This window comes from Mustela putorius, unplaced genomic scaffold, assembly GCF_011764305.1.
Source record: "Mustela putorius furo isolate JIRA1106 unplaced genomic scaffold, ASM1176430v1.1 tig00000083_pilon_pilon_pilon, whole genome shotgun sequence".
NCBI lineage: Eukaryota > Metazoa > Chordata > Mammalia > Carnivora > Mustelidae > Mustela > Mustela putorius.
This window is the reverse complement of record NW_025421273.1, coordinates 12340719-12366013: the sequence shown is the minus strand read 5'-3', so window position 1 is coordinate 12366013 and position 25295 is coordinate 12340719. Positions and strand designations below refer to the sequence as shown.

The 25295-nt window shown below is 46.4% G+C and overlaps 1 protein-coding gene across 4 annotated transcripts in view; it reads right to left on the bottom strand.

Moving 5' to 3' along the window:
• HTT (huntingtin) overlaps window positions 1-23020 on the bottom strand; it is a 136323-nt gene extending 113303 nt beyond the window's left edge. For all 4 annotated transcript variants that reach the window (XR_006605262.1, XM_045075081.1, XM_045075083.1 and 1 more), the window contains exons 1-2: window positions 22659-23020; window positions 9710-9793 (exon numbers count right to left, since the gene is read on the bottom strand). Coding sequence is in view for 3 of the 4 variants with exons in the window: in XM_045075081.1 (XP_044931016.1) it covers window positions 9710-9793; window positions 22659-22861 (287 nt within the window). In the remaining variant the exon portion in view is untranslated. The remainder of the gene's footprint in view (window positions 1-9709; window positions 9794-22658) is intronic.
• Between the last annotated feature and the right edge of the window lie 2275 nt (window positions 23021-25295).

Genomic DNA, 25295 nt, shown 5'->3' with positions numbered 1-25295 from the left:
AAAACTCTATACTCTCTTCACAATTGTTCCGTAAATCTAAAGCCATCCTAAAATGTAAAAGTTTATTTAAAAAAAGAAATTGTATTTGCAATACCAATTTCATTTTTTAAGGGTTTTGTTAAAAACCCTTAAAAAAATACTGTTTTATACATAATAAAACTCAATTTAAAAAAAAAGAGGCAAAAAAGACACTGCTTCACTCCCAGATAGCCCCCTGTTCTCTGCCAACAGGTTACTTTTACTCTTACAATATGCTTGGAATCCTCAACACAGTACACCAATATAACTGTTTTATGCCTTTTAAATCATGCTTTCGATGTGTCCTGAAGCAAAGCCATATTGCACCGTAGACTACAAGAGACCACGGCCAGGCTGTGGTTTTGCTCCTCTAGCTCAGTCCTGAGAAGACTAGAGACTATGTAATGCTTGCAAGTGATTTTGAAATGTCTGAGAGAGTTGGTCTGAGCTGTCACGATCCACATGGCTGAACACAGCCAAGACAGAGACAGGCTGACGGGCCACATTCGAGAAACTGATTTTACAGCAGCATGGAGAACTGAAAGCCAGTAATACGGCCCCTGTATAATGCTGTTATTTCTGAATCCTCAAAATCCAACTGCTGTTTTACCATCTCAGCCTGGAATACTCTGAAATGGGGGTCAATGCTCCCTTCCCACCATGTCCTAATTACTACCAACAGTCAGAAGAAACACAAGCCTAAGAGAATCCAAAGGACCACCTTAGCAATGATCGACAAATACAAGCAAGACACAAAACACGCCACCCAGCAGCATGTCAGACCTCACCCAGGCAGACCACAGCTGTGATCCACAAGGCCTCCCAGAAGTGGGCACAGCATTCAAATGCTGCCCAAAGAAGTGCTTAGCTACAGAAGCACAGCATGAGTTACAGGTATGACTTTGTGCTTTCTAATGGATACATCAAAAATAAAAAGAAACAGGTAAAATTAGTTTTAGTAACAAATTTCATTTAGGGGTGCCTAGGGGGCTCCATCAGCTGAGCATCACCTTCTGCTCAGGTCACGATCCCGGGGTCCTGGGATCAAGACCTGTGTTGGGCTCCCTGCTCAACAGAAGCCTGCTTCTCCCTCTGCCTGATGCTCCCCCTGCTTGTGCTCACTCTCTAACAAATAAACAAATTCTTAAAAATAATAATTATAATAATATATTTCATTTAATCCAACATATCCAAAATATGACTATTTCAATATGAAATCAATATGAAGAAATTATTGATAGACATAATCTTTTTTACAGCACATCTCAATTCAAACACAAAATTTTCATCAGTGGTATGTTATCTGTGTTTAGACTTTATAAAATCCACAGTTAGAAGTAGGTTCACTTGCAAGTAACAAATAAATTCTGAAGATCCAATGCACAACATAGTGACTATAATCAATAACACTGGATTATGAACTTCAAAGTTGCTAAGAGATCAGATCTTATCTGTTGTCAATACAGAAAAGAAACAGCAATCCTGTGACTCGACACAGGTGTCAGCTAAGACTACTGTGGCCTCACACTGTGGTACATCCAAGCATCAAACCAACATGCTGTCAACCGCAAACTTACACTGTCATGGGTCAATCATATCTCAATTAAAAGAAAAAAGCGGGGCGCCTGGGTGGCTCAGTGGGTTGGGGCCTCTGCCTTCGGCTCAGGTCATGATCCCAGGGTCCTGGGATCGAGCCCCGCATCGGGCTGTCCGCTTCGCGGGGAGCCTGCTTCCTCCTCTCTCTCTCTCTCTCTGCCTACTTCTGATCTTTGTCTGTCAAATGAAAATAAAATCTTTAAAAAAAACAAAAAGAAAAAAGCAAGTTCAGATACCATTTTGAACCATGCATAAAAGTTCTCCAATAATCAGACTGAATAGTGATTTTTAAATTTTATTAATAAAACAGACACTGGGCTAATGAGGTTACAGATTTCTTCTTGAGAGAGCTTTAGAAATGTATCTGTCATGAAACCTGTCTATTTCACTTAAATTGTCCAACAGTTGCATAAAGTTGTTCCTAATACTCCCTTATAATTCTGTCAATATCTACAGAACCCATATTAAGCTCATCACCCTCACTCTGGACACTGGTAATGTGTTACTTCACTCCTTGCCTGGTCAGTCAGTCTGATGAATCTTACAGACATTCTCAAAGAACTCACTTCTGGCTTTACTGAGCTTCTACAGACTTCTCTGTTTTCTATTTTACTGACTTCTGCTCTCTGTCCATTCTTCTGCTAAATTGGGGTTTCATCTGCGCTTGTTTATCACGTTTCCTGACATGGAAGCTGAGGTCACTGCTTTGATACCTTTCCTTTTTTTCGAAACGACAGGCACCAAGTGCTGCAACCCTCCCTCAGACATGCTGCAGCAGCATACCGCAACTTTCAAAAACCTCTGCTTTTATTTTTGGTCAATTCAGAATGCTTTCAGATTTCCCCTTTGACTTCCTCTGTGATCCATGGGTCATGAGGAAATGAGCTCCTTGTGTCCCAGACTATCTGGAACAGATTCCACTGTAATGGCATCGAGGTCAGACAGCATACTCGTGTATGAATCCTTTTCCATTTAGAGACTTGTTGTATGGCCCAGAGGGTCTCTCTTGGCAAGTGTGCTATGAGCACTTGAGAAGAGCGTGTCTTCTGCTGCTCTGGCTGGAGTGCCTGTAAATACCAACCAGGCCACATGGGTGGGTAGTGTTGTTCAAGTCTTCCAGACCCAGATTTTATGTTTGCTGCTCTAAGAATGTTTGAGAGAGGCTATTGAAATCAGTCTCTAATTGTGGCTGTTTCTCCTTACAATTCAATCAGGTTTTGCTTCATGTACTTTTGAGGCTCTATCCTTAGCTACATAAACATTTAGGATTGTTATGCTTCCTTGATGAACCAGACACCTTGATCATTATAAGTGACCATCCTATTTCTGGTACTAGCTTTTACTTAGAAATCCCCCGTCTGATGTTAACACAAGCACCCCGGCTTCATTCTGATCAGTGCTAGCGTGGTCAGCCACCTTCTCTAACTTTTAAGCTATTTGCGCCTTTATACTTAAAATGGGTTTACTGTAGGCGGGATATGCAAGGTCTCAGATCTGAAAAAACTTGTCTCTCTGTTTAATGTCATTATTGACGTAAGCAGATTTAAATCTACCATCATACTATTTCTTTCCTTCTTACCCCAGGTGCTCTTTATTTGCCTTTCCCCTATTTCTGCTTTCCTGTGGGGTATTTTTAGGAACCCCTTTTATCTCCTTTTCTGGTTCATTAGCTATAACTCTTTGTTGTGCTTTCAACTGTTGCCCTGTTTATAGTCTATATCTTTCATTTACCCCAATCTGCCTTAATGGTATTATACCACCTCACATACAGCATAAGAAACGAACAACAGTACTGGGCTCTGGGGCTGCTGTAACCAGCTTCTAAACTGGGTGGCTGAAGGGGCGCCTGGGTGGCTCAGTAGGTTAAAGACTATGCCTTTGGCTCAGGTCATGATCCCAGGGGCCTCTGTTCAGCAGGGAGCCTGTTTCCTCCTCTCTCTCTGCCTGCTTCTCTGCCTATTTGTGATCTGCCGTCAAATAAATAAAATCTTAAAAAAAAAAAAAGAAAGAAAGAAAGAAAGAAACTGGGTGGCTGACGGCCAGAAGGCCAAAATCAGTATCACTGGGCCAAACATCAAGGTACTTCCCTCCAGAAACTCCAATGGAGACAGGCTCCTTGCCTCTTCCAGTATGGCAGTGGCTGGCACCCCTCAGTCTATGGCCTGATGTCCATGCCTGTCTTTCTCCATCTTCATGTTGCCATATGTGCACACACGTGCGTGTGTGTGTGTGTGTGTGAGAGAGAGAGAGAGAGAGAGAGAGACCTCCCTCTGCCTCCCTCTCCTAAGGATACATGTGGCTACATCTAGGGTGCCCCAGGACAACTCAAGATAATCTCTCCATCTCACCACCCTTAACTTAATCACACCCAGGAAGACCCTTTCCCTTTGAGGTACATTTACACAGGATTCAGGGATTAGGACCTGCCATCTCTGGGGGCAGGGGCACTATTCGGCCCACCACGAGCTATGAAACAGCCTTCATGCTAGTGTTGTCCCACATTCTGCTTCCGCCTGTCATAAAGCCCCAAAATCCACGGTTATTATTTTTGCTGCAAGCAATCCATTAACTTTTGAAGAGATGAAAAACGAGGGGGCAAGTCTTCCAGTCACATGGTACGGTCACCACTTCCCGGCTCTCCAGTCCTCTGTGTGGGTCCAGCTTCCTCTCTGATCTTAACTTTCCTTCTACCAGAAACACTTTCTCCACTAGTTCTTAGAGCAGCTGCCTACTGGACATAAACTGTTTCAGCTTTTGCATACGTGACAAGGTCTTTACTTCACCTCTGAGAGACAGACTGACTGGCTATGCAGTTGAACAGTGTTCTCCCTCCACAACTTAACGATGCCCCACTGACTGCTGGTGCATATGGTTTCCAGCAAGAAATCTGTAGGCACTCTCAGCTTGGTTCAACGTAGCTTTTTTTTTCCTAAGATTTTATTTTTTTATTTGACAGAGAGAGAGATCACAAGTAGGCAGAGAGGCAGGCGGGGGGGGGGGCTAGGCTCCCCACTGAGAGCCCGATGCGGGGCTCAATGCGGGGCTCAATCCCAGGACTCTGGGATCATGACCTGAGCCAAAGGTAGAAGTTTAACCCACTAAGCCACCCAGGGGCCTCCAACATAGCTCTTTTGAATGTCTTGTCCTCTACGTAACACATTCCATCTTTTTCTTCTAGCTTCTCGAGTACATAAAATAAAGGAATTGTTTTCATGGTTTTGTACAAACTTTACCATCTGTGCAATTTCTGAGTTAGTTTCAACTGACCCCTAAGAATTTTATTTTCCTGCTTATTTCACTCCTGAAAAGTTTTGGCTGAATGCTGGATCCTGTAACTTCTACCTCGTTGGGCACTATATACTACTGAATTCCTATATAACACTCTTGAGCTTTGTTCTGGGAAACAATTATGTTACTATGAAAGAGTACGATCTCAGGTTTTGCCTATAAGCTTTATCAGGCAGGACCAGAATATCATCTTAGTTCAGGGCTAAGTCAGCCCCACCATGAGGACAAAGCCTTCTGTACACCCCAGCCAAGGCCCAGGAAGGACACCTGTCCACCGTGGCTGGGTGAACAGGTGTGAACTCCAGCAAGTGTTCCTCCTAATCCTTCCAGGTGATCCTACCCCAGCCAGAAGCCGTGTCCTCACAGGCACCCACACTTCCATAGGAGCTAAAGACTCAAGGATCAGTCCCTCCACAGGCTCCAGGGATCATTCTGTGTAGCTCTCTTCTCCAGGACTCTCCCCAGCTGGCTGTAGCTAACAGCTCTGTCTGTCTCCTTAACCATGTGCCCCACAGCTCTGCCTGGGTTTCCCCTCCCCACAAGACTCCTTCTACACAGTAATAGGAAGAAGTCATATGGCTCCCACACTAGTTTTCCATTTTTCAAGGACTGCCGTTGCTCTTCGCCTGATGTCTGGAAAACCACTGTCACATATATTTTACCCATTATCAATTGTCTTAGGCAGGAAAGTAAATCTGTCTTTGGTATTTATCTTAGCCAGAGCAAATATCTTTCTTAATATTTTAAACTTAAGTTGTTAATATAGTATTAATAAATTTTCTGGTCACAAATACACATTTCTAACAATCACCTTTTACAAAGTTAATTAACATTCCCTTCTATAAGTATATTTTACTTTTTCAATTCCCCAACTAATAAGCCATTAAGATTATTTTTAATTTTCTAATGGATGAACAATACTGCACTGACATCGTCACACACTTTCCCAGGGATAACATCCTCAGGAGACACTGCCACAAAGATGACCATCTGAAGCTTGATATTTTTGTCAAACTGCCTTTAAAGAAAGGTTGCCTCACGTCTGACAAAAATCCTTAGTATTTCTTAATGTTTGTCAATTTGACAGATAGAAGCTAATCTTGTTTTTGTTTTAGTCTCTTTCTCCTGACTAGTAAATACGAATATTTTCCCACAGGAAACAAAAAATACATGTCAGCTGTCAGGTTCACTGGCCCACACATATTTCTTACCTTCTGAACTACCTGGCCATGTTCTTTGCCTACTTTCCTATTAGGCTGATAGTCTTTTCCTTAATGATTTATAATTGCCTTTGACATGCTGTCAATACTATCCCCAAGTTGAATTTACTTTCAAGTTTAAGGTGGATTTTGACATACTGAACTATATTCCAGTCAAAACAATATTTTCCTTTATATTATTAGCCTTCCTCTTCCTAAAATCAAAAATCCTTTTTTTTTTTTAAAGATTTTATTTATTTGACAGAGAGAGAGAAATCACAAGTAGGCAGAGAGGCAGGCAGAGAGAGGGGAGAAAGCAGGTTCCCTGCGGAGCAGAGAGCCTGACGTGGGGCTCGATCCCAGGACCCTGGGATCATGACCTGAGCTGAAGGCAGAGGCTTTAACCCACTGAGCCACCCAGGTGCCCCCAAAATCCTTTTTTAATAATAGTTTTTTTTTTTGTTTTTGTTTTTGTTTTTTACATTTAAGTAATCAACCTGACATTTAGGTCTGTTTGCAATATGAGGCACAGACATAATTCTCCTCAAGTCATTTGGTTCAATAATCCATCACTTTACTACTGATACAAAATGTTATCTTTACCATAAACTCACACACAGAGATGCACACATACACTCTCCTTTCTATCCCATACCTTCTTTCATATCTGACAGCGAACTTAATCTTGTATCCCCTCGCACCATACTGCTGACCTGTCAAATTTTCTTTGCAACATTCATGTATTTATTCTTGCAGGTGAACGAGTTCAAAAATACCCCTACTAGAACTCTGATCAAGGCTATTTAAATTTATGGATTTATTTAGAGAAAATTCAGCTTTATGATAAAAAGTCTTCCATTTAGAAAGCAATGTAGTCATCTAAACCCTTCAGGAAAGCCAACAGCAGTCCACATATTTTCTGTGGATTTCTTGTCAGTTCCTTGAAATTTTCTATGTTGGCGCCACTGTGAATTAGATCTTGAACCCTGATATTTTCTGACTGACCAACACTAATATATAGGAAACCTAAAGACTTCTGTATAATTATTTTTACCCAACCACTTTATGAAGGTGTGCACACTTAGATAAGGGTTCCTAGGTATTTCTGAGAGGAGACTTGTTAAGAATAAATTCCCAGGGACACCTGGGTGGCTCAATTGGTTAAGTGGCTGCCTTCGACCCAGGTCATGATCCCAGCATCCTGGGATCAAGTCCCACATCGGGCTCCTTGCTTGGCGGAAGCCTGCTTCTCCCTCTGCCTCTGCCTGCCACTCTGTCTGCCTGTGCTCACTCTCTCTGACCAAAAAAAAAAAAAAGAACAAATTCCCAGACCACATGTGAACAGAAAATATAAGTGTGTTTGGGAAAGAGGGCAGTGAGGTATCTTCATTACTGTATTTCTGACAACTTTTCTGGACGATCATGATGCTGACCCGTACTGAGGAACTAGTAAGTCAGACCACCAAATTGGGAGCCGAAGTACACTAATGGTCACAATATCCATGAAGTTTTAGATGACTTCCCACGTTAAAAACTCCGGAAGCTACCACTGAAATAACCCCACTGGAAAAAAGGTTAGTATATCACAGAACCTACAGAAATGTACCAAAGATTTAGTTATATTTATATTCAAGGAGAGATCACAGGAAACGTCAGCTATAAAAAAGATTTCAGGGGTGCCTGGGTAGCTCAGTGGATTAAGCCTCTGCCTTTGGCTCAGGTCATGATCTCAGGGTCCTGGGATCAAGTCCCACATCGGGCTCTCTGCTCATCAGGGAGCCTGCTTCCCCCTCTCTCTCTGCCTACTTGTGATCTCTCTCTCTGTCGAATAAATAAATTAAATCTTCAAAAAAAAAAAAAAAAGATTTCATGAAACATTGTCTGTGTGTGTGTATTATCTACCTGAGCTCCACACTCTAAAATTCCTGCAAAGTATGGAAAGTATCTTAAAAATAAATTGTTCTTTGATCTGATGACACCAGAGATGATCTCTCTAGATCCATAAAACATTCCATCAACATGTCCTTCTGTAGAATAAGAAGTATGACTTATCAGCATTACTCCATAAAAAGAGAATATACCCCTGTGAAAACCACTAATGGCTACCGTTTTGATTTAAGATGGTGAACTGAGCCAAACCAATCCTAAGATATTCCAACATACTTTTCTAGTATGAAAATCTAAGCTGATATCAATTCCACTGAGAATGATCAAAAGAAACTATGTTAAGTACAGAACAGGAAGCATTCCAAGAGCTTGTCTCTGGATCCGTAAGCTTTCACAGTGAAATGTTCCTGGACTCCTGGATGCTGGAGGTCAGAGCAGCAAAACTCTGTGGCAGGAGAGCAAACGTTTGTCAGGGATCGAAGTCACTTCACATGAAAGCTGTGACACCTGAGAGCTCTGGACGAGACCTGTCAAGACCGCAGAGAGCTCTCACTCCCACGTGGCTAACAAACACACATCCGCAGTGTCAGCTGATCTCACGAGAACCCTAAAAATCAGGACTTACAGTTCACAAATGCAGCAACAGAGACAGAAAGAAGTTAAATTTATCCAAAATCAGCTGGCTTCTAAGGAGCAGAGATGGATTCAAAGCTTTTTTCCGTACTTTTATCACAGTGTTGTTTTCTACAACAGCATGCTAACTTAGAATTTTTATTTTCAGCACATACTCTCATTTGTTATTTCATCTGCTTCCCACATTTCTACAAATTAGAGAGAAACAGAAATCATCCAGCACATTTCCCAAACGATGGAACAAGTTCAGCTAAAACGAGCTATTATATGAGAAATCACACTGAAAATATAAAATACAAATGCAAGGTGCCATTAAAAATAACTGAGTCACTAAGTTTCCATGCAGATTACTATTCTAACAGATTAGAAAGAGCTCTTTCCAGATTCCAAGCAGCACAATAACATGAATTATTTGTTCCGAGAGAAAGAAAACCAAGGAGAGAAGTATTTCACCCATATCCAACCAAGTAGCAGAATTCAGAAATCTCAGGCACATCTGTCTCCTACTCAGGCCTAGAAAAGAGGCCTAGAATACTTACCATCCATAGTCTCTAGGAACAGAAAGACAGACAACTGAAAGCAAAGAGAATGCAGAGACTTAGCAAAGACCCAAAAGAAGATGCCTTGAGTTCACCCCAAAAGAAACATGAAGCAAGGGAGACTGGCCTAGTCCACTGCCCAGGGCCCTGCGATCCCCACACACAGGTGAGCAGGCATCGGCCATGGCTGGACATGCCTGAATGGCAACAGAATGCCAATGAAAAGCAAAGGCAAAACATGTCATTGGACAGTCTCCTGTTGTTCCGATTACTGCAATAATGTAAAAATACCAAACAGAAGATTTTTCAGTGTTCACAGTTAGTAAGAGTGCTAAGTAAATATAAACACCCTGTTCAATTATCATAATGGTTACAACTGTTGTTTGTAAGTTACAAAAAGGAAACATGACATCTTATAGTGACAGCCAGACATATGAGAAAAGGGGCCTTTAAATTTCTTAAGAAACCTGGGGAGACAAAGAATATTCTAGCCCATTAGGAACAAAAATAGAGTCTCAATTTTTACTAGAAAGTTCAAAGTGCAATTACCTGAGTGACTGTGCCACTATGTTTTCACATATTGTCAGACAATGGTTCACACGGTCTTTCTTGGTGGCTGAGAGTTCTTTCTTTCTAAAAGAAAACAAAGGAGAAGTGAGTATGTGTTGAATTAGCCACTCCACTGACGTCCACGCATCAGTCACTCATTCCACAGCACTTCCAGACCGCCACGGAGAAACCACACTCCACGCTGGGGGGCGGGCTGGGGTCAGCTCAAGGAGGCATAGATGAGCTCAAGCAAAGGCTTCCTGAATTAGAGGTCTCCACAGAAAAGTCAGGTGATGTCCCTGATGCACCCATTTCTCCCATTTTAAAGGAGAAACTGCAATGCAGACAGTGACTCGCCTAAGAGCACACCAATGCAGGGGGCACATGATTCAGGGAAATACAGCATTATCCCTACTCTTCATACCAAGCTGCCGCCACTGCTCGAAATCACATTGTAACTGAGGACAGACCTTGTGCTCTCGGGGAGAGACTGACTGCTTCTACACCCAGACAGCTTGGAAGAAGCCTCCTGCGAGGACTTCTGGGGCTGCACAGACAAATAGTCCACTCAAGATCAGAGTAAAGGAACTTGCTTCCCACCCAAACTTACAGCTTCAGATGCCTTCGAGGTATGTAACCTTCAAAACAGGTGACAGAGGGATGATCCAAAGAAGAACCCCAAAATTAAACCAGGCTGAAGAACTACATTCAGAGAAGTATTTTGAGTGCGGTTACCAGTACACTGTACTAGAAACAAACCAGAAGACTACTAGTTTTTGAGGGAATTACATTATCAAAGGGGCAGTGGGGGTCTAACCTGTGAACACCTTTGGCTATTTCATCCCCAGGGCAATCCTCAGGCTCCAAAAAGTGTGTCTGAAGGAAAAGGCTATTACAAGCTGTACAATCCAATGAAGGCATCCAAAAGGCACTTCAGATGTGGCTGGACAAGAAAAGGGGTAAGGATGAACCAGAAGCCAAAAAGAACAGACGGGGGTTTCAACAAGAAAAGAATCAGAGCCTGAGCGAGACGCCTCCTTCATGGCAAGTGGCGGTGGGGGGGGCTTCCCAAGGACTGGCCAACTAGGGTCCATCATTACAGGGACTGGTAAGTGTGTCTTTCCCACTGGTCTCTTTCCTGAACGGGACTTTTACTAGTAAGTTAATACTGCAGACTTCCTGCCCGTCATCCGCACAAACACCAATTTTTCCTTCTTGGACACATGCCCCCCAATTAGAAATTCCATTCCTTAGCCTCCCTGCAGGTAGGGAGAGACACACCCCTTCATTCTCACAGATGAAATGGGAATGGAAGCCTCACCTCACCGGCTTACCCTGGGTATCTCCCCATCTAGTCCCTCCAACTAGAACAAACATGCCTAACACCTAGGTTTTGATTGTACAAATAAAGACAAGAAGATTGCAGAACCAACAGGTTGGGAGGGTCCCTAAGGGACCACAAGAGGCAGAGGGTTCTCACCTCCTATCCTCAGGAGCCACCCACTTCAAAAGCACTCCAGCGGAAATAACCCAAATATCCTTCACCCAGCGGATGGACGAACAAAGCCCCACAAGTGCATGATGAAGCACTGCTCAGCAGAACGCTACCACACACAAGGTGAGTGTCAATGTCCCAGACTCTGGGCCACAAAGCGGTGGATTCCATCTCTAGCATGTCCTGGGAGAGATAAAACTACAGGGACAGGAAGTGGTCAGTAATTTACAGGGGCTAGAGAGAGGTATGGCAGCAAAGAGGCAGGGGGAGTTTGAAGGGGTGATGAAACTGCTGAACCCCGACTGTGTAGTAGGCACACAACTATGCATTCATCAAAGCCCACAGAACTGGACGCTAACCAGGTCCCTGTGCTGAGCATAAATCACACCTCGGTTTAAAGAAGAAAGAAGAGAGTGCTATGAGAAAATTAAAATGTTCTCTTCTTTAAAAACCAGATTAAATTAGAATTGACCCAGTGTAAGACAGCCACCAAGAAAATTAAAGAACATCAACCGTTTTAAGCATTTAGGAAGCAAACTAACTCACCTATCCATTACCTTTTGATTTCTAAAGTGAAAATCTGCCCAAGGCCTTAAATGAACTGAATTCACATATCAGGGTACCAGAAAAGAGGAAAAAAGTCACCAGCTTTACACTAATCACATGCATGCCTGATGGAGAATTGGCCAGGCCAGTGGAACATTTTAGATACAAATACGAGTCCTAACAAGAACTCTGTCTCCCTCCTCACATATGGGATAAGCCGAAAGAATACAGTGAGCAACAAACAGCACAGCTGTCAAGTCCTGCGCCTGACTTCACGAAGACCTAGCCAATGCTGTCGCCCCTCACCATAACTGGAGTAAATGTTCCTGAAACGAGCAAAAAGTCAAGGACAGAATACGATCTCACCCAAGAAAATAAAAATACATTCTACTGTTGTCGGTTTCCCTCTTGCTCCTCTTCGCGGGGTTCCTGGTAGGGAAAGCCTGTCTTATTCCCCGGGGCTCTCTTCCCAGGCCCCGCCAGCCAGCGTCCAGGCCACTCTGATAACAACTGCTCTGGCAGTGGCCTCCCCAGGACGACAGACTAAGAGCAAGGCCCACCGCACATCTCTGTTCCTAGCACTCAGCACAATGCCTGCACTTCACAGATGTTCATAAAAAGCCGATACGGAAATGGATTAAGTCAACATTTTCTGTAGAAGAATAAGTAAAATACACATTAAAGCAGACTCAAAAGCTCTTGAGTCAGTCTTACAGATAGGATTCAGAAGACAAGTGATAATTACTTTGAATCTAAATTTCTAGAACCAAGAGATGGAAAAAAAAGAAAAAGTAGAAACAGCAGCAGTGGCGCATTCCCCAAGTCCTAGAGCTCACGGGCTGTGGGAACGAGAGCTGGAGTCTAGGCAATCCAGCCCACCACACTCTAGACAATCAGGTCTCTAAGCAGCACCTTCGATGAATCTTATTCTGAAAAAGAAGACAGTACTCCCTCACGGTCGGCTAAGAAGAAAGCACACATATTTCGAGTTTTTATTCTTACCAGATTCACAATCACTTGCTAGCAATGAAGAAATCTGAATCTTTTCCACACAAAAACTGATAGCCCAAGAATCACAAAGTTCTGCAGTTTTCAATGGTTCCTAAACTCGCCATTAGAATTCAAACAATAATCAGTAAGTACTTGTTTTGTGTGAGAAGCATAAACACAAACCATCTAATTGCTACCAAATACTTTAATTCTGCTCCATTTTCCTCAAACCCACTGTCATTGCCAACATAGCTAAACGTGCGAAATTGACACACTATCATTAAAGAACTACACAATTTTTTTTTAGAACTACACAATTTTATGACATCAGAGTCAAACCCTAAAAAATGCCTGCTTAAAAAGGCAGACAAGTGTAACCAAATCCTGTAAAAAGCACTCCCTCTTTTATCACACTGAAGAATACCCACATTTTTAAAGTGTGGGATCAGACTTTACCCACAGACACCCCAACAAAGACAATATAATCCTTCCAGTATTACCTACTGAAAGCAATAGGTATTACCTACTGAAAGTGGTAAGTGGTTTGTACACAGCACATTCACTGCCATGGGATGCCCACTCCCAAACCTGATCTAAACGAGCCCATCAGGACACAGCCTCGGGCTACATCCCAGTTGTCCACATTCCCCAGCCCTCAGGGATCTCTGATCCCTCCGAATAACTCAGTAGTTTAGGTCTTGCATTTTCAAGCTCAACTCTTTTACACTCTATGGTCCCTGCCTGAAACACCTCCTTCCTACCTTACTTTGTCCAATAAGCAAACTGGGAAATTTAAGAAAACCACAACCACTTCATTCCCCCATGGAATTTAACTTTGACTGATGAACAGAGAGGTCAGGCTGGTTTGTTCTAGGTGCAAAGTAAGTATGGAAATTAAGGTAAAAAGGGAACCGCCTTGTTCTGAGCAGGAACTGGATGAACAGGGCAAGCCGTCTGGACTCTTCCAACTTTGGTAAATGCAATCACGTTAACTTCACCTTCAAAACGCAAACAAACTTCAGTCATCCCCTCTTCTGTACTGAAGTGATCTACACAGAAACACGCATTTGAAAGAGGCGCATAAAAAAGGCCAGGCCCCTACAGCACACTAGGACCACATTAAAACAACTACCAGAGAATGAAGTCTAAGAATGGAATTCAAGCCATCTTCCAAATTCTTATTGTTTAATATCATATTATTTTAAGACTTGGCTTGAAAAATGTGGTTCCGGGTTGAGGGCTGGCAGGGGAAAGGCCTGGATTCCACTAGGACTCAAAAAACACTGCTTGGTCTTGGGCTTTTCGGGCTCTAAACACGTACCTTCCAATGGCACCTGCACAGCCCAGCCAGCAAGCAGGACTGAGGCCTCCTCACACACACAGCCCCCCACCCCGCCGCCTCCTGCCTCCTTCACTTGCAGCAAGTATGGTACTAATGTGAGTGCCCCTAAAATGTTAGAGTTCCTTCGGACAGATTTTAGGAAGGAGTGAGACACCGGAAGTCACTTTGGAATTATGTACCATATCTAATTTAAAAATAAAAGTACTGGACACCTGGGTAGGCTCAGTGGGTTAAAGCCTCTGCCTTTGTCTCATGTCATAATCTCAGGGTCCTGGGATCCAGCTCCGCATTGGGCTCTCTGCTCAGCAGGGAGCCTGCTTTCCCCTCTCTCTCTGCCTGCCTTCTGCCTACTTGTGATCTCTGTCTGTCAAATAAATAAATAAAATCTTAAAAAAAAAAAAAGTGCTGTTTGATTAGGGGGAACAAGGGCTAAGACTCCCCAATCCACAGTCCGTGTTACAGAAAAGGACCATCAAAATAAAACTTTTCTTGGAGCACAGGGTGCCTCAGCCAGGTAAGTGTCTGGATTCTTGATTTTGGCTCAGGTCATGATCTCAGGATAGGGAGATCAATCCTCCCCGTTGGGCTCTGCACTCAGCATGAAGTCTGCTTGCACCTCCATTCCTCCCCTCCCTGTTTCCTCTCTCCTACTCTCTAAAATAAAAAAATAAAATAAAATAAAATCTTTTAAAAAAATAAAAAATATTTTTAAAAAATAGGGCACCTGGGTGGCTCAGTGGGTTAAAGCCTCTGCCTTCAGCTCAGGTCATGATCTCAGGGTCCTGGGATCGAGCCCCACATCAGGCTCTCTGCTCAGCAGGGAGCTTGCTTCCCCCTCTCTTTCTCTGCCTGCCTTTCTATCTACTTGTGATCTCTCTCTGTCAAATTAAAATAAAATAAAAATAAATAAAAAATAAAGCCTTTCTTACTGGTGATCTAACCAAATAGTTAACAATCAGTACCTTAAAAAGATGCGCTTCAAAAAACCAATGGGTTAAGCTAAATGAAAAGTCTTCTCTTCGTGTATGTGTGTGTGTGTGTGTGTGTTTAGTTCTATACAATTTTATCAGCTGTGTATGTTTATGGATCCCCCACAGACACCGAACATTTCCATCACCACAAGGGCTTCTCCCAGAGCCACAGCCACACCCCTCCCCTCCTCTCTACCCACCACACTCTCCCTAACCCTGGCGACCTCTTATCTAGTCTCCTTTCCTAAAACCCATGATTTCAAAAATGTTACATATTAAAGAGTTTACACCCTTTCAAGAGTGGCTATTTTCACTGGCATGACTTCCTTAGAAGTCACCTAAATTGTGGCAGGTGTCTGGAGCTGAACAGTATAATTGTCGGAGTCCAGCTGCCAGGTCAAATAATGATTGCACACTCTGTTCTACAAGAAACTGCCGGACAGTTTTCTAGAGTAGACATACCCTTCTGTATGCCCACCAGCAATGATTAAGTGACCGACCCAGTTTCGTCCATGCCAGCATTTGGTGCTGTCAAAGTGATCGTTTAGAAACATTAAATCAGATCACTTGTTTCACCACACAAGTATGCATCTGGGCAGAATAAAGTCCTTATTGCATTGGGCACAAAGCCCCATTTGGCTGATCTTCATCTCTAATCTCCTACCACTCTAACCTCATCTCCTATTTCTGTCCTTCATTTTGCTCCAGCCGCTGGCCTCCTTACTATTCCTCAAATACTCAGTTCTCTGTTGTCTCCCTGAACCTCTTTTCCCAGATACCCAAACGGTTTGCTCCCTCCACTCTCCTCCAGCAGAGCCTTCTCGGTGCACTTGGGCCCTACATAAAATTGCACACCTCTTCTCCCCCTTACTGTTTTGTTTTCTCCATCATATTCGTCACCATTGGTCTTGCTCACTGCTGTAATCCCAGGGCCCAGAAAACAGCCTGGTGTAAAACCAGCACTTGGCTGAAGGGCTCCTCCCAGGTCATCAAGTCCAGTCCCCGCTTAAGTCCCCACTCCCCCTGGGAGCTCTTCCAGCCCACTGTGGCTCATGTGTCAAGGTTACAATCCACTTTGGGGCTGCACGAATGCTTGATCACCCTGGGACTGAGAAGTGACACTGCGTCAGAAATGCCCTTACACAAGCAGCCCAAGTCTTCCTTCCCACATGCTGACAGCACTGCTAGCTACGGAGCCCGGCCATCCCCAGTGCAGCTCTTCAAACTTCAGGGTGCACATAGATTGCTGGCAGGACTTGTCAAAATGCAGACTCTGATTCAGTACATCCCAGGTAGGGAAAAGGGTCTGTACTCCTCATAAGCTCGCAAGCAACAGCGAACTCTGGCCGGAGCAGCAAGGATCTACAGCAGATCATGTCTCTGACCCGCACTCCAGCACCTGAGCTGAGTCAACTCAGCACGCTAACCACTGTCTTACGCAGTGTTTTGTTTTTCCTTCTTGTTTGAATAAGACCAATGTTTGAGGCTGGACCAACCACTCCAAGGTAGTTTAGCAGATGGCTGGCTCACTTTCGGGAACTAGAGGCAGCAGGAGTGGGGACTCTCTTAGGTGGGGAGAATATGTCAGCAGGCTATTTGAAAGTCAGGACAACACAAAACCTCTGCCTTTACAGTTCCAAGTCCTTTTAAAAAAGAAAAATTCTTGTCCATGAACTGTCACTGAATCATACACCTTAAAATGCTTCATTTTATGTTATGTGAATTTCACCTCCAAATAAATAAACAAACAGGAAATTCTACACTATTATACAGCAATTATCAAAAATTACATGTGCAGCTATGGAACAATGTCTACGATATTACTGCTCTTGGAGAAATTCAGGGTAATTTCAGGGTAATGCAAACAAAAAGAGACATGTTTAAATGCTTAAATATGCATTAAAAATCAGAAAAGATAAAAAGAAGTTTAATAATTGTCATTTTTAGGGTATGAGACTAGGATAGATCTGTGCTGTTTGAAAATGTTTTATGATATATATATATGTAACTTTTATAATTTTTTAAACTAGTTAATAAAAAGTAACTAGATGGGGCACCTGGGTGGCTCAGTGGGTTAAAGCCTCTGCCTTTGGCTCAGGTCATGATCCCAGGGTCCTGGGATCGAGCCTGAATCGCATTGGGTTCTCAGCTCAGCGGGGAGCCTGCTTCCCTTCCTCTCTCTCTGGCTGCCTCTCTGCCTACTTGTGATCTCTGTCTGTCAAATAAAAAAAAAAAAAAAAATCTTTAGAAAATAAATACTTCACAAAAGTGGTCCGATCATATTTAATCTAGGGATACGCAAGCTACAGCCTGCCTGTTTTGTTCCCATTTGCAAGCTAAGAAATGTTTTCACATCTTTAAATGGTTGATAATAATAATAATAGTTCATGACATATGAAAATTATATGAAATTCAAATTTCTTTTTTTTTTTTTTAAAGATTTTATTTATTAATTTGACAGAGAGAAATCACAAGTAGACGGAGAGGCAGCCAGAGAGAGAGAGGGAAGCAGGTTCTCTGCTGAGCAGAGAGCCCGATGCGGGACTCGATCCCAGGACTCCGAGATCATGACCTGAGCCGAAGGCAGCGGCCTAACCCACTGAGCCACCCAGGCGCCCCTGAAATTCAAATTTCAATGTCATCAATAAAGTGTTACTGGAATACAGCCACACTCATCCATTTTCGTATTGCCTCTGGCTGCTTTAATTCTACCATGGCACAGGTTGAGTGGTTGTGAGAGAGACTGTGCCCACAAAGCCTATAAATGGCCCCCTCTCTGACTCTTTACATAAAAACTTTGCCAATGTACATGAATCAGAAGACTTGACATAGTTAAGGTGCCAATCCCCAAACCAATCTACAAATTCAATGCCATCCCTACCAGAATCCTAGCTGGCATCTTTGTAGACTCTGACAATCTGATCTCATAACCATACAGAAACTCACAGGGCCCAGGATAGCCAAAACTATCTTAAAAAAGAACAAAGTTGGAATACTCAAATTTCATGACTTGAAATTGTGATTTAAAAAAAGAAAACAGGGGCACCTGAGTGGCTCAGTAGGTTAAAGCCTCTGGCTTTGGCTCAGGTCATGGTCCCAGGGTCCTGGGATTGAGCCCCACATCGGGTTCTCTGCTCAGCAGGGAGCCTGCTTCCTCCCCACTCTCTGCCTGCCTCTCTGCCTACTTGTGATCTCTGTCTGTCAAATAAATAAATAAATAAAACCTTTCAAAGTAAATAAATAAATAAATAGACCGAACACAACTGTGGTCATCAAGACTGTACTTGTATTGGTAGACCAACTGAAAATCCAGGAGCACCTGGATGTCTCAGTCAATTAAGCGTCTGACTTGCGCTCAGGTCATGATCCCAGGGTCCTGAGATCCAGCCTCTCATCATGCTCCCTGCTCCTCAGGAAGTCTGTTTCTCCACCTGCCTCTGCTGCACCCTCCCCCCAGCCCCCACTTGTGCTCTCCTGCTCACTCACACTCTCTCTGTCAAATAAATAAATAAAATCTTAAAAAAAAAAAAAAAAGAAAAAAAGAACTGAAAGTCCAGAAATAAATGCATACACTTACAGGCTATGCATTTTTAACAAGGGTTCCCATAAAATCCATTGGAAAAAGAAACGTCTTACTGATGAAAGTGCTGGGACAGCTGGGCAGCCGCACACCAAGGAATGAAGGTCCCTGACCTCACACCGTATATAAGTTACCTCAAAATGGATCCAATGTAAATGTAACACTCTAAAACTCTTACAAGAAAACACAGGAATAATACATCTCTGTGACCTTGAGTTTGGCAAGTTTCATAGCTCTTACTCTTAAGGCACAGCAACCAAAAACAAATATAGAAACTGGACTTCATCAAAATTGAAAACTTTTGATCTTTCAAAGGGCACTACCAAGAAAATGAAGAGAGAATTCACAGAAAGGAAGAATGTTTCAAAAATCACATATCTCATAAAAGTGTCCAGAATACATAAAAAATTCCATACAAAATACATATTTCAATTCCACAATAATAAGACAAATTACTCAACTTTTAAAAATATGGGCAAGAATGAGGACAGGGCTTACAAACTAAGTGTAAGACTGGGGCGCTTGGGTGGCTCAGTCAGTAGAGCACACAACTCTTGAACTCAGGGTCCTGAGTTGGAGCCCTGCATTGTGTGTAGGGAAGGGGAGGAAAGGGGGGAGAGGGAAAAGAGGGAAAATAAAGGAAGTTAGAAAGGAAGGGGTCATGTCCCTCATCTCATTCAGCCTCCTCACACAGACTCACCTGGTCTTAGAATGAACTCCCACCTGTGTGAGCCACCACAGCAGGGGTTCCTGTTATTAACAGCTGAACATATCCTGACTAAGAGCACAAACCTCAGCTAAATCACCTCGCACTTAGCAGAGAGGAACAAGTCCCGTCAGTTCTACCTTCAAATTCAGTCACGTTTCACCTCACCACTGACAGCATCACCACAGAAGCCTGGACTACCATCTCTCACCAGGCCACTTCCACAGCTTCCCAACTGGTTTCCTGCTTCTGCTGGTGCTCCCCTTCACTCCTTTCTCAACCAGTATTCACTGTAAAATGGAACTCAAATCCTGCCCTTCCTCCCGCCATTCCTTCCTCTAGGATAAACACTGATGTCTTTAATTCACCTACAAGGTGGGTGGCACTCATCCAGGGTGCTGCTCCCACTCCCTCTGGGACCCCACCTCCTACTGAGAGTCTCCCACTCACTAATTCAACCAACCGAACCAACCTCTCCTTGGTATTCCTCAAACAGGGGGCCTTGAGACCTGTTTCCCTGCCGGGAACGCCCTCCTCCATACACCTTCAAGACTGTCTTTAACCCCCTCCAGGTGTTGACTCAAAAGCCACAGTGGCTTTTGACTCAGTGGCTCTTTCCCTGGACACCCTATCTAAAATATCAACACCTTATCATTTCCCACTTCCTTTTCCTGCTTTGCTGCTCCTCCTTCATTTACCACTCTCTCATAAACCCATGTTTTACTTTTCCATCTTGTTTACTGTCTATGTCCCTCCCTGAAATGAAAATTTCACAAGGCAAGAGCTTTATCTGTTGAGGCTGCAACCCTGCAAGCTATGACCACAGAGGCATTCCTTAGATGTTCAGTAAACATCTACCAATGAATGAAGAATTAAAGTCAGGGGGAAACGGGTGGGACTCTGAAGGACAGTAAGAAAGTACCAAATGCAAATGTCAACTGCCTCATAATTCCAGTTAGGACCGTCCCCGCCCCGGCACCCCCCTGCAGGCCAACCCTGCTGAGACGGTAGCCAGTCCACCCCGGCACCCCTGCACCCTCCATGCTGAGCAGCGAGCAGGCACTCAGACACTTCAACTGAAGCCCACGCACGGCTGTGACACTGCAGCTCCACACAACAGAGAAGAACCATAAAAATAGAACAGACACTTAAATTGTTTTTGGACAATTCCTACTTTGGCAAATGGATTTTTTAGCTGAAGCACCTGAACAGAAATGCCAAAATCCAAACTCGCAAGTAGAGTTTGTTATTCAAAATTAATGAACACTTGCTTTCTCAAAGGCAAAGCGTCTACAAATATGATATTTATGCATTTTATTTAAAATAACTACAATTAGGCCAATGTAGTTGATTTCAGAGCATGCTAAGAAGCTTTAGAGCTTACTATTCTGAAATACTTCTGTTCTAAATAACTTAAAACCTGTCTCTATATGTGCATGATTTGTACCTGTAAGGATACACAAGAAGGAAGGAGAATAGTGCTTGCCTTTGGGGACAGAGTTAGGTACTCAGGAGAAGGGAGTGGGAGAGAGACGTTTTAATTATTAGCTTTTTGTAATTTTAGAATTTGCATCATGGGAGTGTACTACTTACATGAAAGTAATAGATTATACTTTTAAAATAAATCAATCACATAATACCTTAAAATAAGGTAATAAAGCAGCATCTATCTACTTTTGTCAAGACAGCTTGAGAAAGAAACCTCTTTATAGCCATATTTTGAAGATAAGCAAATTCAGGTTCTGTCAAATCATCATAAGAAACCGATGGCAGTGGAGCCTGGGTGGCTCAGTTGGTTAAGCATCTGCCCTGGGCTCAGGTCATGATCCTGGGGTCCTGGGATTGCATCCAGCTCCCTACTCTTCAGAAAGCCAGCTTCTCCCTCTGCCCCTCCCCCTGCATGTGCTCTCTCTCTCTCTCATGATCTTTCACTCTTAAATAAAATAAATGAAATCTTTTTTTAAAAATGTTTTTCTCTAAGCACCCAAGCAGGTTTTTCACCTCTTAGAAGAAAAATTAATTTATTTATAAATTTTATTTCTAATTTAGATAAGCCAACATTACTCCCCAAATTCTCATCTTCTATTTAAACTCTCAGGACATAGCAAGGATCACATCAGAAACATAACGAGTAAGAAAATACTACCAAAAATGAGAGGGATGGCACCTGGGTGGCTCGGTCACTAAGCTTCTGCCTTCAGCTCAGGTCATGATCTTAGGGTCCTGGGATGGAGCCCCTCCCGCTGGGCGGGAAGACTGCTTCTCCCTCTACCGCTCCTGCTCTCCCTGCCTGTGTTCCCTCTCTCGCTGCCTCTATCTCTCTGTCAAATAAATAAAATCTTTTTTAAAAAGATAAATATAAGAGGGAGCTTATTAAAGGGGCTGCCGCTTGAACACTGTCCTTATTAAATACCGCCTTGTGCACATCCAGATGGAGGATGCAAAGCCCCAAGGGGAGAGAAAGGCCTCGCGGAGACTTCGGGGGTAAAGCACGTGGGTTCTGCTGGAAGGTATGGTCTCCAGGCCCAAGCAGCAGAACCCTAGCTTTCAAACAGTAGCAGGCCGTGTCCAAAGAAGAAAAGAGGAGCCGCCCATGGGGGCCGCAAGCAAGCTGGACCACAGCGCTGGTGTAATGCGCATCCTCACCCCAGCAGCAATTAACCTCTCCCTCGGCAACGGTTTGTACGTCCAGCTGAAGACAGGCAGGAAACAAAACTCCGACTCCTCCTAAGATTCAAGTCAATTTTATTCTTTCTCGCGTGTTAATAACGATCTCCTAAGCAACTCCCCACTTACTTGGCTCCCACTACTCAAGGGCCTGCAGATCATCTGGAGCTGAGACAGAAGGTCTCTTCCCGACTCTACCCGTGCGATTCCCGGACTAGCCGACACGCCTCGAGAATGCGGGAAGCCAGCTTCGAGGTACCCGCGGCGCCAAGAGCCCCCTGGACCGGAATCCCGCTGGGCCCGGACCGCAGTCCGCCATCCCCGCCCCCGGCGGCCTCCAGGCATGATGTCATCACCCCCTCCCAGCATCCCAGCTCCCAAGCCCGGCTGGTCGCGAGGTGTCCGGGACCTCAGCGCCCCTCCCTCGCTGGGACGCCGAGAGGGAAGGGAAGTGGCGGTCTAGGCTCACGGCACAGCCCGATCTTCGCAAATACAAAGCAGAGAGTTCCTCCCCTAACTTCGCACGCCGGGAGAGGCGGGGGTCCGTGCCCTCCTGCGTACCCGGACAGGGCCCCGCCACGGGGTTAAGGGCGACAGTGCGCGCCGAGTCCGGGGGCCGCGGGGTCGGGAGCTGCAACGGGCCGGTACTCACGGTCGGTGCAGTGGCTCCTCGGCCACCGCCGGGCCGGGGGGCGGCGGGGGCGGCGGGGGTGGGGGCGGCTGCGGCTGAGGCGGCGGCGGCTGCGCCTGCGGCGGCGGCTGAGGAAGCTGAGGCGGCGGCGGCGGAGGCTGCTGTTGCTGCTGGAAGGACTTGAGGGATTCGAAGGCCTTCATGAGCTTTTCCAGGGTCGCCATGGCGGCCTCCCGCCCCGCAGGGACAGAACCCGAGCCCTCGAGCCGACCCGCGGCGCCGCTTAGCAGCGCGGCAATGAATGGGGTTCGACGCCGCCAACAGGAGCGGAACCGAGGCGCCCGGCCATCTTGGGCCCGTCCCGGCAGCCCTCGCGGCCGTGCGTCCCTCGACGCTGCGCCGGCGGGGCGGGGCCAGGCCGGGCCAGCAGGATTGACAGCCAGTGGCGGCGACCTCTGCCAATGGCTGGCAGAGGCGCCAGCCCGCTCCCCGCATCCGCGGGCTGGCCTCCCAGGGCCGGCTGGCTGCTGAGATCACAGCACCGTTCTCGGGTCGGGGCGGGCGGAGGGCGGGACGGGATAAGGAGAGGGGCGGGGGAGGGGGCGGAGCGGAGGGTGGGAGGCGGGGCAGGGGGCGCGGCAGGGAAACACTAACGGCGGGAGAGGCGGGGCGAGGCGGGGCGGAGGACGGGGAGGACGGGAAGGACGGGGCGGAGTAGGGGGCGCGGCGGGGCAGAAAGCTGGGTGGAGGCGGGGCGGGGAAAACCCCTGCGGCGAGAGGGGCTGAGCAGAGGACGGGGGCGGGGCAGAAGGCAAGGCGAGAGGGGCGGGGCGCGGCGGGGCAGGGGCGGGGCGCGGCGGGGCAGGGGCGGGGAAAAGGGGGGCGGGGCGCGGCGGGGGCGGGGGGGCGAAAAACTGCGGGGGAAAGGGCTGGGTAGAGGACGGGGCGGGGCAGAGTGCAAGGCGAGAGGGGCGGGGCTCTGCGGGGCAGAAGGCGGGGCGGGGCGGGCCAAGGGGCGGGGTGCGGCAGGGGTTGCAGCGGGGAAGCACTTGCCCGGGGAGGCGCGGGGCTGGGGCCGGAGGTGGGGCGCGTCCAGGAAGGTCTCCCCAGCGCAGGTATCCTTGTCGCCTCTGCCTGGGGTCGCAGGGAGGACGGGCGGTGGGCTGGGAGCCGGAGACCCCCAGCGTGGCGAGCGCTGAGGGAGGGATTCAGCCGTGCGGGGAGGAAGGGCAGAGTGCGTGAGCTCGGTCCAGCCCGAGGGTGCGCGTCTGGGAGGCAGGGAGCCCAGGCGCCGCCCCTCGCTGAGCCGGCCTGCGGAGGGCAAGGAAGGGCCTAGGGCAGGCACGGGGCCAAAACCTGCGGGTCAGTGCCTGCTGCCCGCAGAGGCTGTGGCTGGCGCACAGCCTTGACCCGAGAGGCGCCACCCACAAGAACCACTGCCCGACCCTAACGGGTAGTCCTTCGAAGAGAGGACCACCCACCCCCCGCCCCCCGCCGCAGAGGTCTGTAGAGCACCTCCTGCTTAGGGTGGGGCACGCCCGGGCGAAGGGTCCAGGGCTTCAGAGCCTCACGCCCTGGAGGAGAGGTCAGTAAGCCAGCAGAGAACCACAGAGGACAGTCGGTCATCGAGGGGCTGCTGTTCCGCCCGCCAGGCAGGGAGTAGGTTGGTCGCAGAGAGCGCTGCTGTGGTGGGGGGTGGTGCAGGTGATGAACACGGTATGAACCTTCAGGATCCCGCTCAGGGCACCCCTCTCCTCCGTGCCCACAAGCCACAACTCTACCTTCTCTCACTGTGGTCAGTTGTCCCAGGCAGTGGGATAAAGGGAAGCCCGGCAGTACCACAGAAGCATTGCCCCTGAGGGGATAGCGATGGGGCCCCCTTCAGGAAAGGGACATCAGAGAATATGCCACCGGCCTCGGCCTCGAGATCCCCGTTACCTGACACTTTGGGGACAGCAGGCCGCAGTGTCCAGGCTCAAGGCTGTCCTGAGCTGTGGTCCACAGACACGACAGCCTGGTGATCCCTCGTGATACTGATGCTATTTGTGCCCTCGGATAGTCCCCTCCACTTGAGTGTGGCCTGATCCTGGTCCCTTGCTTGTAACCAACTAAATAAGGCCAAAGTGGCGCTCCTGGGATTGGCTTACAAAAGATGGAGTCTTCCATCTTGCTGGCTGCCACTTTCTTAGCCTGTACATGTTCATGAAGCAAAGGCTGCCATGTCTGTGTTGCAGAGGCCCACGTGGTCAACAGTAAGTGAGAAACAGGGGGCTTTCAGTCCAAAAGCACACAAGGAATGGATTCCTGCCAATACCACATGTTTGGAGTGGGTCCTGGCCCGGTCGAGTTTCTGGGTGAGCAGGGCTGTACCTGACTGCAGGCTTTGCAGTGGCGCTGTGCCTGGAGTCCTGACCTGCAGCAGCTGTGGTCGGCTGCGGTGCTGTGTGTTGATAAGCCAGGAGGTGGCTGGATACACAGCAAAGGGTAAGTTTGCTGGGGCTGCTCATAACAAAGCTGAATGGACCGGACTGGTGACTGCCAGATCTTCCCACCACGAAGGCCTTCGTGGTGGTTCCCTTCCAGTCGTGGAGGCTGGAAGTCCAAGATCCAGGCGTGGGTAGGGTGGTTCTGTGCAGCCCTCTCTCCCTGCCTGTAGAC